At 59.7% G+C, this 14,695-nt stretch overlaps 1 protein-coding gene across 1 annotated transcript in view; it reads left to right on the forward strand.

Moving 5' to 3' along the window:
- Nfam1 (NFAT activating protein with ITAM motif 1) overlaps positions 1-13,190 on the forward strand; it is a 31,575-nt gene extending 18,385 nt beyond the window's left edge. Inside the window, exons 4-6 of the mRNA XM_015501832.2 lie at positions 2,325-2,423; positions 9,789-9,875; positions 11,279-13,190. Coding sequence (XP_015357318.1) covers positions 2,325-2,423; positions 9,789-9,875; positions 11,279-11,338 — 246 coding nt within the window. The 3' untranslated portion in view covers positions 11,339-13,190. The remainder of the gene's footprint in view (positions 1-2,324; positions 2,424-9,788; positions 9,876-11,278) is intronic.
- The last annotated feature ends 1,505 nt before the right edge of the window (positions 13,191-14,695 follow it).

Consider the following 14,695-nt stretch of genomic DNA (forward strand, 5'->3'; position numbering starts at 1 on the left):
ACTCAGTGAGACCCTGTCTCTAAATAAATACGAAAAGGGCTGGGGTGTGGCTCAGTGGTTAAGTGCTCCTGGGGGTCAATCCCTGGTACAAAAAAAATCACCTTTGAAAGCACAAACGCCCACAGCTTGACCCGGCAGAGCTGGCTCCAGGGACAGAGCCTCACACCTGCGACGACAACAAAGTGACCCCCATCTGCTCTCCCACGGAGCCCCCTCTGCCGGGCCCAGGCTACCTGAGCCCCCGCTGGGAGGCCCCCCACCTTCTCCCCACTGCCCCAACCTCCGATCACCCTGCGCCTGGGGGACCAGAGGGAGCCTACAAAATGCAAACCTGACCACTCCCTGCCCTGGTGGATCCGCTGTCCACAGGGTCAAGACACGGCTCGACCTTTTGTGACCTTGCCTGGCAGCCTCCCGGCTCTCCTCCCCCTTCCCGTCCTGCTCCTCTGCACACCAACTCGCCTGCAGGCTTGGGGCTCCGTCCTGGGACCCCCAGGGGCACTCGCCTCCCTGGATGTCAGGGACGACCCCACCCACCCACAAGGAGGCCCAGGAGGCCACACCATGGTGTCCTCCGTGCCCAGCCAGGTCCAGCGTGCGCCTGGGGAGGTGTCTGGCATCCAGGGGCCGCACTTTCCGGACAGCTGGTCCCAGGGGGCCCCAGGAGAGCCCTGCCTGGGAGCTCCCATCCCCCACCCTTGGCCACCCCGGGCCGGCTGGCTCGCCGGGGAGAGGACTGGGATCCCAGTTGTCTTGACAAGAAGAGGCACCGAGGTGCCCGGGGTGACCATCACCTCTGACAGAAATGGTGGCCTCCAGAGGCTGCAGTGCAGGGGATTTGAGGACAGGACCCCTAGGCCTGCTCGGAGGGCAGCCATTTCCCGGCTGGACAAGCCTCAGTCTCCTCTTGGTTAGGTGAGCCATCCATGCCCACCTCCTCAGGCTGTGACAAGAATTAAATGAGAATAAGGACAAGTCCCAGGGGTCTTTGTCAACTGTAAAGTACCGCACACATGCCAGTGCCTGTCCAACCCTGTCCGTGAGGCCTGCCATTCAGCAAGACAGGTGGAGAACACCTCCAGGTGAAGTCGGTCAGCGTCTCGGTGGAACGCGGGCCTGGGTTCGAGTGCTGCCTCAGATGCTTCCCGGCTGTGTGGCCTTGGCAAGGCCCCTGCCCTCTCTGAGCCTTCACTTTCTCCTGTGCAGAGCAGAGGGGACGGAGGGCTGGTTGGCTGCAGGTTGGTTGACGGGCCCGGCTCCGTGTTCCCAGCCATTACAGCTGGGACTGGGGCGGCGCCGTCTGCTGCCTGGGAGTTAAGTGGCTCTCAGAGCTAATCCCGAGTAAATGGGCTGGGTTGGCAGGCCGCCAGGGTTTTTAATTAGCTCCTGCCCCACGACGAGGTGGTGTCGCTCCACTCTTAGCAGCGTGGTGCCTGCGATGAAGGGTCGTCCGGCCGCCCCCTCTGCGCCTCCGACTGTCGCCGGCCCTTGGCCTTCCCCAGGCCCTTGGCCTTCCCCAGGCCGGCCCGGCTCCACCAGTGTCTCGGGGGCTCCGCTCGCTGCCCTCCGTCCCCCCACACCGTCCACGCAGCCGTCCTGACCTTGGGCAGGTCCACCTGCCGGCCGCGCTGACCTCCTCTCAGGCCCGGTGCGTGCTGGTCCCTGTGCCTGGGACGCGCCCCACTCCTGGCTGATGGATTCTTCAGATCCTGCCAACATGGCCTCGGAGGGCCTCTGGTTTCCTCCTTTTCGATCCCCTCAGCTCACGCACCACATTTTGGTAGCGCGGTCGGTTCACTGTCCATCTCTCCAAAGGCCCTGGAGTCCAGGAGGCCAGGAAGGCTGCACCTCCGCCTGACAGGGTATGCTGGCCGCCCCGGGCTCGCCCTCGCCGTCGCTTCAACACTTGAACAGTCTCAAAAAGGAGGGCTATTTCTGGAGGCCAGGGGTGGGCGGGGCATGGCCTGCTCCAGGCCAGAGCCAGGAAGGGGCAGAGGGACCTGAGGCCCAGCTGACTGGCACGTGCTTGGGCCCACCCACAGTCTCAGCTCCAGGTCTGGGTCCTGCCACGCTGGCACCAGGCCCTGCAGCCCCTGCCTCCCCTGTGCCAATCCTCTGCCCCCGTGGGTTTGGGTTCCTAAGCGCGGGCACTCGCGGGCACACACGTGGTGGCCTGTAGGTGCTGGAGGCCGGGTGGAAGGTGTGAGTGATGGATTTCTGCGTGGTCTGTGACGTCTGCCACCCTTTCTCCTGGTGGTTTGTGAGGTAGAGGGACCGGGAGCTGCTCATCCCAACCCCAGCAGCCTGCTCCTTTCTCTCCACAGAAACAGATGCTGGTTCCAGAAAAGCACACCACCAAGGAGCACCCGGATCCAGGCTCGGCCAGCAGACCCACGCAGGCTCCGGCTGAATCCATCTACACGGTGAGTCCCAGGGCCTGGGCTCCTCCACCTCGCTCGGGCCTCATTCAGGGTCCAACTCCCCGGCTCAGTCCGTGCCAGCTGTGGACCTGTCTGAACCTCAAGCTCCTCATCTGAAAAATGGGCACAGGAATTCCTACCTGTGGAATGTCTGTGAAGGTGAAAGGGGAGCCCATGCATGGGCCCCTGGTGGGCCTGCACAGGGAGACACCCTCCCTGGCACCCCCTCCACTTCTGGAACCAGGGGCAGTGAGGGAAAGACTTGGTGGGGAATGAAGAAATTTCCTTCTGACCAATGACGTCCACCGGCTCACAGCCTCTTCCTGTTCTGATTGCACAAACACTGAGGCAACAACAGCAAAAACCATGAGAAGAAGAGGCCAGGCGCCCGCCACCCACTAGACGGGTGATTTCCCACTGTTCACTCTGCCTTCCCCGCCTCAGGCTTTGCCTCTGTCCTCGCCGTCACAGCCGGGACACAGCTGGGACCCTGCGTCCACACCCTGTTGTGTCGCAAGCGTTTTCCACCAGGGTCTTCATCATTCTGGTGGGGGAGAGGCAGAGGAGGCCCTGCCTCCCCACCCGCAGCACGAGGCCTGCCCCTGGGGCTGGGGCTGAGGAGGGCGAGAACCTTCTTTGCCAGTTGGGAAGCCCGTGCTCACTGTGGGGAAGGTGGAGAACAAACGCCACCAGTGTCAGCCGGTCTCCGTCCTGTGGGACCCAGAGCCGCCGGGCTGGGCTCCCTTCCCTGTGGGCCTGGGGGTTCAGAGCCCTGCAGGGTCGCGGCCTCCCCAGGCGGGCATTCTCAGCCTCCGCTGCTCCTGTCCCCGCCACTGATTCACAGCGGAATCGGGGCTTCATCCGATGCCACAAAAACCCCACGTGGAGCACATTCACGGCAGCGCTGGCGGAGGACCGGGTGGTGGCCGTGGGGCAGCGTTAACAGCTCCCAGAACGCGGCAGTTCTCAAAGGGCCCTCGCCTCGCCCCCAGGGTTCCCGCCAGCTGCTCCTTCACATGTGGCCTCAGACTCCCCCACAGGGGCTCCGTCGCCCAGCCACTGGTGGGACTCCCCTACGAGGGCACTGGTGTCCGCTGTTGGTGGGCACACCTTTGCCTCCACGTGCACACAGATATGCACACACACACACACACACGTAGGAGTGTATATATGTACATATATGTGTATATATATATTTTTTCTATAAATGCATAGAAAGGGACCTATATATGCACTCACTTTTTTCATGCTAGGCATCGAACCCAGGGCCTCACACCTGAGCTTCCCGCTGAGCTACACCCCCAGCTCCTAGACCTTTCTTATTTTTCTTTTGTGATATTGGAGATGAATTCAGGGCCTTGCCCCTGCTAGGGAAGCACTCCCCTGCTGAGCTACATCCCCAGTCTTTTTTTTTTTTTTTTGCAACAGGGTCTTACCAAGTTGCCCAGGCTGGCCTTGATCTCAGGATCCTCCTGCCTCACCTTCCCAAATAGCTAGGAGGACAGGCCTGTGCCACCACGCCTGGCACTTTTCTTAAAAAAAAAAAGAAAAGAAAAGAAAATTGGAGTTTGCAGCTTCCCCATGTTACAATCTCTCATGAATATTTTTCCACATGAATAAATAGCCTTCTCTAAGGTTGTTTTTAATGGAGGAGACTCTCTTTCAACTGAAGCATCTTGCTGCCTGTGTGCAGTATCCTCTGGGGGTCAGCTGACTCGAGAGTGTGGCAGAGGCCCAACTGTCTGCAGGTCCCAGGAGGGGTTCAGGACCAGAAAGGAGGTGTGAGAAGAGACCATGGGACTTTGCTAAGCCCTTGAGACAAGGGTCCACCGGCTGGGACTGGACCTGGGCAAAGAAAAATGACATTAACAACAATCAGAATGGTCTCAGGAGACGTTGGCTGTGTGCCTACTATGCGCCCAGCACTGTCATAGACTACGCTGATGGTGTCATGAACCCTCTTGATGAGGCTTTAGGGCACAGGTACAACCTCTGTCTTCAAGTCGCCTACTGCTGGTATGCAGAGATGTGATTGATTTGCATATTGGCATTATATAGAGTGATCTTGCTGAATTTACTCATTAATTCTGATACTTTCTCTGTAGATTCCTTTGGATTTCCTTGGAGCCTATTCATGTCCTCTATGAATCATCAAAATTTGACTTTTTTCTTTCTAATCTTCCCACCTCCTTTTCTCTCCCCTACTTTATTGTACTGCCTAAGACCTCTGGGAAGGATTTTTAAATTCTCTTTCTTCTTCTTCTTCTTTTTGGGCAGTACTGGGCACTGAACCCAGGGGTGCTCTACCACTGAACTACATCCCCTGTCCTTTTAATTTTTTATTTTGAGACAGGGTCTCACTAAGTAGCCCAGAACTTTTGATCCTCCTGCCTCAGCCTCCTGAGTTGCTGGGATTATAGGTGTGTGCCACTGTGCCCAGCTACTTAGTTTTTGATCATTCTTTTCTAATTTGTGCATTTTAGGCTATGAACTTCACCTTAAGTATGGCTTTAACTTCATCCCATAAAGATTCAGGGGAGATTCTATTTTTGTTGTTGTTGTTTTCGATACTGAGGATCAAACCAGGACCTTCTCACGTGAAGCAAGCACTCTATCACTTAACTCCATCCCCAGCCCCATAAGATTTTGGATATGTCATACTTTTATGAGCTTTCAATCTAAACTTCCCATTGAGAATTCTTCCTTGCCCTTCTGGTTATTTAAAACTGTTTTGCCTACTTTACAAGGGTTTAATTATTATTTTCTGGAGATCTTTCTGGGTTTTTTTTTTTTTTTTTTTTTTTTGGTACTGGAGATTGAACCCAGGGGCACTCAACCCCTGAGCCACATCCCCAGCCCCATTTTGTATTTTATTTAATGTCAGGGCCTCACTGAGTTGCTTAGTGCCTCACTATTGCTGAGGCTAGCTTTGAACCCATGATCCTCCTGCCTCAGCCTCCCAAGCAGCTGGGATTATAGGCATGCGCCACCACACCCAGTGATCATTCTGTTTTTTATTTCTGGATGATTCTGTCATAATCAGAGAACAGTCTCCCTCCTCCGGGACACCCATGACTCCAAATTGTGAAATCCAGCAGGCAGTTCTTGGTTCTCCTCTTCCTTGAAGAATCAACAGCAACTGATACCACTGAGTTCTCCCTCCTCCTTGATACTGTCTTTTTTTTTTAATATTTATTTTTTTTAGTTACCGGCGGACACAACACTTTGTTTGTATGTGGTGCTGAGGACTGAACCCGGGCTGCATGCATGCCAGGCGGGCGCGATACCGCTTGAGCCACATCCCCAGCCCCCTTGATACTGTCTTCACTTGATTCTGGGACATTCTGCTCTCTCCTGAGCCTGCCCTGGCTCACTCCCCACTTCCTCAGTCCCCACTTCCAGGACATTGAGTGACCATCAGAGCCCAGTGCTGGGACCCCTGACTTCGCTCCTCACTCCCCTCTCCGGGTGACCTCACTTGGCCTCAAGGTGCTGAACACCTACCTCCAAGTTTGTATCTCCAGCCCGGACATCTCTGGAGGCCAGACCCTCCTCACTTGGATGTCTAATGGGTATCCACCTCCAACCAAGCTCCAATTCTTTAGCCAACAAGCGCATCTCCCTCCAGCCCTTCCCGTCGTAGGAAACGATGCTCTGTTCTCCTGTGGCTCAGGCTAGACATTTTGAAGCTGTCCTTTCCTTCTCTCTTTTGATCACCGCCCAAATCTGACCCATCGGCAAACCTTGCTTCAAACCGTATCCAGATCCGGTTCTGCTCTGGCCTCCCCTGCCCCTTGCCTGGAGAGCTGCTGTGGGTCTCTAATCAGTGACCTATTTTTATCCTTGTCCCCAGTCTGCCTAGGATGGCAGCAGCCAGAGCGATCCCATTAAACCACTGACAGGTCGTGCCCCTCTGCTCAGAGCCTTGGTGGCGAGGTCCCCGAGGGGCAAGGGGGACTAGAGGAGCCACGATCTTGTAGAGAAGTCCCTGAGAGGGGAGGCGGCGAGGAGCTGGGGACTCCTGGGAGGGCCAACAGACTGCAGGGCAGGTGTCATCCCAGTGAGGGAAGAGGGAGGGAGGGCAGGTGGATGTGCGCGAGAAGCCCCCCTCAGCAAGGCCCTCGGAGAGCCCAGGAGGAGGCACGCGGGTTTAGAGCCCAGAAGCTGGGGCCCAGTCCGTCCTGATCCCTGCAGATGGAGTCCTTGAAGTAATTCTCAAAGTCACATGGTCCTTTGGAAGCTCCCTGGCACCTGAAGTCAGAGCTCACGACCTCCAAGCGCTCATGTCCCCGCGTGCTGCCCACCCACTGCAGCGCCCCACGCTGGCTCTTCTGCGCCCCGGGCGTCTCCCTCCGGCTTTCTCCCGAGGGCTTCCCGGTGCTCTCCTGACCTCTCCTTCCCTCACCCCCAGCCAGACCCTGTGGCCTTTCTCCGTCTCTGACTGGAGCCTCCTTCCCGCCCCACAGCAGCCAGCGCCCCGCGCACAGAGGTGCTCAGAATCGTCTCTTCCTTTTCAGGGTGGCCGGGGTGCAGGACAGAGGGACATCGTGGCCAGCGTGGGGCATCCGTGCGGAGCTCGCTTCCCTGGGTAGCGTTTGGACCCTCCCCTCAGCTCCGCCCCTCCGCCTGGCCGTGTCCCCTTCCTGCTCTCTCTTCCAGCCCTCCCTGCTCCTCTTTGCCTCCAAAGGACCTTTCTAACACCCAACTCGGACACAGTGCTGGAAAAGCCGTCCCCACGGCGTCAGAGCAGGGGACTACTCACTTCAGACGCGTGAGCCCTGACCTAGAGCAGGTGCTCTTTCTCCCTAGAGTCAGCTCTTTCTATGCAGCACCCTCAGCTCTCACCCAGGGACCCAGCACCAGGCCCCAGGCAGCTGACTCCGCCCTGCCTCAGCCCACCAGGACGATGGCCTTGGCACTGACGCCACAGCTTTGCTTGGCTGGTGACCATGCAGGTCAGCACCATTACCCTGGGCAGCAGGAGGCAAAAGGCCGTAGGACCTGAGTCTTAGACCAATGACCACTGCCCGGCACAGCCCACGGGCAACCCACTGAGAGGCCAGCCCTGCCTCCTCCCAGCAGGCACAGTGGAGGGAGGGCGCCTGGCCTTGTCAGGGTGTCTGCTGACAAGGCAGCACCCTGTGTTCCACAGCCTGCTGCTGCAGTCAGACTCTGCAGGTGATGACCCAGCCGGTCAGGCCTTGCCACAGGCTGCACTCGCAGCTGCTGGTGGCCATCCCTGCTGCTCTCGGCCCCACATTTACACCCGCCCTGGCCACAGCACACTCACTCTGTGGGTCTGAGGCCTGCAGGGTCGCAGGGCAAGTGCTCTTCTCTGGCTCGGATAGCCCCGGCCTCTGGGGATCACCTGTGCTAGGCAGCCCACATGTACTGGGCGGGGAAGAAGGAGCCACCTGTGACCCAGACCTGCCACCCCGCTGAGGCGTGGCAAGGAGGCTGCTTCTCCCCGCTCTGCGACCAGAAATGCCCAGCCCAGAGGGGCTGTCCGGCCTGTCAGACCTGAGAGGCCCGGGCCTGGGGGAGGGGTGGGGAGTGCAGGCCACTGAGCAGCACACCTCATCCTGGGTCTCTGGACGGGCGCGAGGACCCGCACAGGTCAGAGAAGGCCTTGGAAGTTTCCTTCCCTTGGGTTCCTCCTCGGGAAGGAGGCAGGTTAGAAACCTCTCTCCCAAGACCCACGCTCTTTCTGGTTCAGAGATCCCCTAAACAGGACCTCTGGGGAACCCCAGCATCCCTGTGTCAGATGCCCTTGAAGTGCGAGGGTCTCCCAAGTGCCAAATGGTTGATTACGCGGGTTTTCATGCCCCGCTGCTCCTCAGCGCCACCCGCCCTCCTCCCCTCCCACCTCCCCGCCCTCCTCCTGCCTCTGAGCACCACCTGTCTCTCCAGCCTGCCTCAGCAACCCCTGCTTGACTGTTGCCAGGGAAACCGCCTCCTTGGCAACCAGCCGGCATCCATATGACACGTACACTCAGGGAAGGGAAGGCTGCTGCCTCTTGCTCAGGCTGTTGGGGGGCTCTGCTCTGCAGCCCAGTGAGGTCTGGGGTGAGTCCAGGCTAGGGCTTCAGAGGGAGGAGGACAATTATATCTTTCTTCAAGACATTCAATCACTGCTCATTAAGCACCTACTATTTGCCCAATTCTGTGTTGGTCCCCTTGTGTATAATATCTCATTTAATCCTGCATTGGACCTCAAGATAGCCCCCATTTATAGATGCAGAAACTGAGGCATAGAGTTTTTTTTTTTTTTTAAGGGTTTGCCCTTGGCTGGCAAATATTAGAACTAGGAGTTGAACTTGGTCTCATCTGGCGTCAAAGCCTGGTTTTCTCTACTACCTTAAGGTCTGTGGTCAGGCCTCTGGAGGTTGGGCCAAGAGAGTGTGACCCTGGGATACTCCCAAATGAGGGAGGTGGCCCCTTCATAGTTGACTTGGTGGTGCTCTCATTGTGCCAAGAGCAGCTTAGGTTCAGGAATCAGAGACAAACCAGACACAGTCCCTGCCTCAGGGGCTCCCAGTCTGGCAGGAGCCTGGGGAGAGCCAGTCTCTGATGGAGCTGAGTACAGGGGGCCTCGAGGCCAGGCTCCCAGCCCTGGCCTCAGTGCTGCTCCCCATTCACCAGGGAGCCTTGGGCTGTGTGGGCTGTGGTCAGAATGGGGAGTGGGAATGGCTGGAACCAGGTGGCTGGGAGGGGCAGCGGAGGAGTACAAGGAAAATGATGGGGGGGTGGGTGCACCGAGAGCCGGAGCTGGCTCCAGACTCCCCCCAGGATCCAGGCTTGACGGGTGGGGAGTGTGGCCGCAAAGGACCCTGGGTTATCCGTGAGCCCCCGATGGGCAGTGGGTCAGGGGGAGGCCTAACGGTGTGGATGGCAGGAGAGGCTGGTGGGTTGGGCTTGGGACCCTTGAAGGGGTAAGGACTTTGAACCAGGAGTGAGGCGGATGCCAGGTGGGTGCCCAAGGGAGCAGTGGGTGTGAGTGTCACCCAGGAGCTGCTGGTGGCCGTGCCCTCAAGGGCAAGGACAGGCAGGCTGGTGGGGCAGACAGGGACCCTCGTCTTGCCAGGTGAGTGGGCGTCTGGACCCGGGGCCCAGCACACGCTCTGCTGAGGTCCTTGAGGGAGTGGTTGGAGCAGAGAGGACGTGGCCCTGGGCGAGCAGGGGAGCAGGTGAGGTGGCAGAGACGGCCTGGTGGGTCAGTGCGTGGGGCAGTGTGGCCACTCCAGCATGGCACTGCCTGCCCCTGGGCTCCCGCAACACGACGGGACAGTGACGGGCAGAGAGGCTGGCTGCTGGGGCTGCGGCTCCCCTGCACCTGCCTCTGACCTGCGCCCCGTCTTTCTCCCGCAGGCCCTGGAGCACCCCGAGGCCGAGGTCTACGCCTACATCGAGAGCGAGGCCAGCAGCCCACCCTCGGCCAGGAACCGCCCCTCCCAGGTATGCGGAGGCTGGGGCGCAGGCCAGGCCCGGCTCTCCAGGGCCCCTACCTTCTCATCTGTACAGTGGGGCTGCGGAGATGGCAGAACTCACCCCAGCTGTTGTCTCCCAGCCCCCTCCCAAGGCAAAGGGGGTTCCGACTTCCGAGCCACCCCTAGCAGCTGTGCATCCCTGACCAAGGTACTACCTTCTCTGGGCTGTCTCCTGGTCTGTAACTGAAGAGTTAAAACAGTCTCCACCTCACAGAATTGCCACAAGGAGAGACGGCTGTGCTGAGAGGGCTGCCCAGGAGTGGGCACCATGAGTGTGGCCATTAGAGCTACCCCTGAGGGGCACAGCGCAGTGTCTACACCGGCCAATCTGGTCGACAGTGCTGGGAACGTAGATGCCCCCAGGCTGGGCTTCGCTAATTTAGAGCTGGAGTCTGAGTTTGTGCCAGGTTGGGTGGCCTGGTCAGGGCTCTGCTGGGACCATGATGGGGCCTCGGGTCAATTCCTCAATCACGCTTTCTCTCCTTAACCTCAGTTTGCTCATCTGCAAAGTGGATGAGTGATGCTTTCCTGCAACACCATCCATCCCAGAACCCAAAAGAGTAACACCCGCACTGGAGCTTTGAACGTTATAAAGTGCAAAGGGTGTCAAGCCAGGATAGGAGCCCCCAAGGGGGGGTCCCCAGGCACCATGGAAGAGCTGGCAGGGTGTGCAGGGTGCCCCCCCAGCCCAGGTTGGGACTGCATGGTGAATCTCATTCTCAAGCTCCAGATTAGGCCCTGATAAGCAGGGCCTCGAGGACCCCTAAAGATGTCAGGCAGTGCCTACCATTGTCCAGTCCCTGGGTGCTGGACAGAGGAGCGAGGTATGTCCCTGTCCTCTGGGAGCCTTGGCCTGTAAGAACAAAGTCACTGACCCCACGGACATGCAGAGACATATAAAGTCCCATGGTGAGGGGTGGGTTCCAAGAAGGGCCCAGGCCAGGGCTGGGGGCAGGGAGGGCTCCCTGAGACCCTGAGCCCTGCAAGGTGAGGGGGAGGGAGTCAGGGAGTGGGGTGCGTGGGGCAGAGCATGCAGGGAAGCCCCAAGGCAGGCAGGGGGCCGATGTAGTTGGAGGGCAGGGGCAGGGGCAGCAGCGTGGTGACAGGAGAGGCTAGTGGGGTGGCCTTGGGGCGGAGGGCAGGAAGTGATGTGTTTGCCTCCCATGAAAACTAAATTACTGCAAGTTCACTTTTACCTACCTAATGTTCCTTCCTTCCTTCCTTCTCTTTCCTTCCTTCTTTATCCCTTTCTCTTTTTTCTTATCTCTTCTTCCTCTCTCTCCACCCCTTCCTCTCTCTCTCCACCCCTTCCTCTCTCCCCACCCCTTCCTTTCTCCCTCTTTCTATTCCTCCTCATTCCTTCTTTCCCAGGAGAGGCTGCGTAGGTTTGAGGACGACAGGGAATTGAACCTGGTCTATGAAAATCTCTAGGCCAGGTTCTACCAGCCGTGGGGCTTGTCCTGGATCAGAAGCCCAGGGTGTGGCCTTGACCTGAACCCAAGAACTTGACCTGAGTGAGGGCCCGCCCCATGGCCTCAGCCTCACACCAGAGGCCCTCCTGCCGTGGCCGCCCGCCCCCATCCTGCACCCAGACAAGTGCTTCCCATCTTCAGGTCCTTCCTGGGCTGTCCCATCTCCCTCCCCTGCTGCAGCTGGCGAAGTGCTGCTCAGTCCCTGGGGGCTCGCTTGGACCCAGCCTCTTCCTGAAGGCCTCCTCACCCGCCCTTGCCTGCCCACAGAGCCGTGTGTGTGGCTCACCTGGTGCCAGCCGGCATCTTGCTGCGCAGCCCATGAGTCCTCCGAGAGAACACAGCGAGGGCCCCCATCGGTGCTGAGCGCAAGGGAGGAGAGGTGAACACCCCACCTGCCCAGAGGAGGAGGCTGGCATGGGAAGCATGGGGCTCAAGACGGGGCTCAATGGGCAGATACGCAGGCTGAGGATGTGCAAGCGGTTGTCGTCAGACTGGGGCCTGGAGCAGAAAGGGTCCTGTGCACGCTGTTGAGAAGGGGGTTCTGGTGTGTTAGGGTGCAGCAGAGGCCCAGCTGAGCAGGAGCTGGGTGAGTGGCCAGAGCTCTCCCCTCTCCCCGCGAGGCTCCCCGGGTTGTCTCCGTGGCCTGGCTCCTCCCTTCCACCCCAAGACCCTATCCCCCAACGACCCTCTGTCTAGCAGGTCCTGAGCCCACCACCTGCAGCTCCATCCAGCCTCCTCTGACTCCCGTCCTCGGCCCCATTCCTGCCCCCTGTGTTGAGCCAGATGGGACACCGTGCCCACCCCGGCTGCCTCAGCCCTCCCCTTTCCCGGGGTAGTCCAGCTGCCTGGCGTGGTGCCTGGCCACCCTGGATGGGCAGACGGTCTCTGTGTTGCGGTGGAGGCTGGGAGAACAGTGGCTCCCCAGGGCCTGACCCAGAGCCTGTCTGCTCCTCCGGGTGCTCAAGTGACTCCTCGTCTCACCCTGGAAGCAGCCCCGCAAGGTAGCTGAACCACTGTTCCCCAGGCAGGCGGGCTCAGGGTCACACAGGCGGTCATCTGTCCCCTCCCCCTGGGTCCTCCCCAGGCTCAGACTTTCCTCACCTCCCAGGCTGCTCCAGAAGTCTCTAGGGTGCCTCAAGGCCACTATGATATCCCCATGTAGGGTGGGGGACCCAAGCAGCCCTGGGCCACCAGCACTCGGTCAGCACCTCCTGCTCGGCAGGTCAGGTCCTCTGTGGGGAAAGGAAGGCTGAGGGTGGCCCTGATGACCTCCAGATGTCCCCAGGCACTCTGCTAGGTGGCACGGGGCCTCCCTGGGCCCATACGATGGTCGTTGGCCTCCTGACTTGGTTCTAGGCCGCCCAGAGCAGGATCACCAGGCTGGGCTGCGGAGGCTGAGTTTGGTGAGGTCCAATCCTGTGGAGGGAGGGCAGCAGCCTCGCTCAGAGCCAGCTTCAGGCTCAGCCTCCAGCAGCCTGTGGTGGGGGTCAGGGGAGTGAAAACTGCAGCCAGCAGGACCAGAGGAGCCTCTTGGCCAGGCCTGCCTCCCCGCCTCCTGGGCCTCTCTGTCCTTGACCCCTGGACCTCCTGACTGGCACTTGGGCTTTTCCAGCCTTCTCCAGGGGAGTGAGGGGACCCTGGCAGGGACTTCAGTGTGCCCTGGCCCAGGCCCCCCATCACAGCCCCCTGAAGTGGCCCTGCCCACGGTCTCTTCTACCCAGCAGCTCCAGGATCCCTGCCCTGCTCAAAACCACCCCTGGTTCCCATTTCACGTGGAATAAAATCCCGGCTCCTGTCTGTGGCCTGAGACACCCTGGAGTACTGAGCTCTGGACACAGACTTTGCCAGATGGGTGCAGAGCCGGGAGGCCAGCAGGTGCCGTGGGCTCCAGTGAGTGAGCAGAGAGGGGGAAAGTGGAGGAAGAGGGTGCGGGGTGAAGGGGGGACTCTGAGAGGGCCTTTGACGGGAGGGAGGCTGGGGGGAGAATGTCCTGGGACTCCCAGTGGGCAGCACAGAAGACTGGGCACCTGGCCCCAGGCCGCCAGGACCGAGAGCCTCAGGTGAGCTGGTGCAGGGTCCAGGGGAGCAGGAGACAGCGAGGGAGCAGCTGTGACTCGGGAGAGAGAGAGAGAGGAGCTGCCCCTCTAGGGCAGGGTGGCCACTGGGCCTCCTGGCCCCCAGCTCCACCTCCAGCCACAGTGTGACTTAGCAAGGCCTGGCCCTCCCGAGCCTTGGTTTCCAGTGACCCTCAGGCCACTCGGTGTGTCTGAGAGGACGGTAGAGGACTCCCTGGCTCTCGCAGGGCTCAGCGGGTGCAGTTCCCTCCGGGATTCATCCTTCAGAGAAGCAGGCTGCTGGGCAGAGCCCAGGGAGTGTGCTGAGTGGGGGACAGGCTTCCCTGGGTGGGACGCCACAGCTGTGGAGAAGCAGCCTGCTCAGGCGACAGGCGGGAGCTGTCCAGGGCCGGAGCGTGGGCAAGGAGAGCAGAGAGGGAGGAGAGGGGTTCTGGGGCCAGGGGGTCCCCGGAAGAGGAGAAGATGATAGAGTAGGACAGGGGGGAGGGGTCCTTGGAGCTCCGCCAAGGAAGGGTGGTTGCCACCGTCCTGAGCGTGGACAGAGCTTAGGAGGGAAGGAGGCCCAGGCCAAAGGGCCGCCCTGTGGCTCAGGGTCTTAGTGATGCGGCCTCTGCCTGCCCCTGCCTGCCCCTGCCCTGCCCCGAGGGACAGCCCACTCTCCCTCTGGCCCAGCCTGCCCAACCTCCAAGGCCACCTGCTCTTCAGAGCCTCAGGGCATCTGAGTCTTTTCAAGGGCTTCTGACCGGGCAGGCTCCTTACCCGTGGCCTCTTCCAGGGTGATAAATGGCTAGAAATCATGGCCCCTGTCTGGGGCTCCAGAGGGTTTCAGCCACCCACCCTCCCTAGCGCCTGCTCCTCCCAACACACGCGAACATGAGAAAATCCTTCCTGGAAACCGAGCCCAGGATCCTGAAGTGGGTGCAGGAGCGGTGGCCCCTCCTCAGCAAAAAAAAAAAAAAATTCCAGAGGCTTCTGTGCAGCTGAGTTTCCATGGGAACATGTGCCCGTGGCTCCAATCCTGATCCTCCGTGAGGCTGGGTTCCCTTCCCAGCCAGGACCGCAGGACTTCCGCGGGCGGCCTCAGCCGGGCGCTGCCACCGCTCTGGCCTCCAGCCCTCACTAACCTGAAATCAAGTTACCGACAAACCTGCCTTTTCCCCATCTAATTTAAAGGCCATGCTCCCCTCTGAGGATGCCTCTGGGATTTCAGGGATGGATTTTTATGTAGTTCCATAGTTCTC

The sequence above is a fragment of the Marmota marmota genome, unplaced genomic scaffold (genome assembly GCF_001458135.2).
Source record: "Marmota marmota marmota unplaced genomic scaffold, marMar, whole genome shotgun sequence".
In the NCBI taxonomy this organism is placed as follows: domain Eukaryota; kingdom Metazoa; phylum Chordata; class Mammalia; order Rodentia; family Sciuridae; genus Marmota; species Marmota marmota.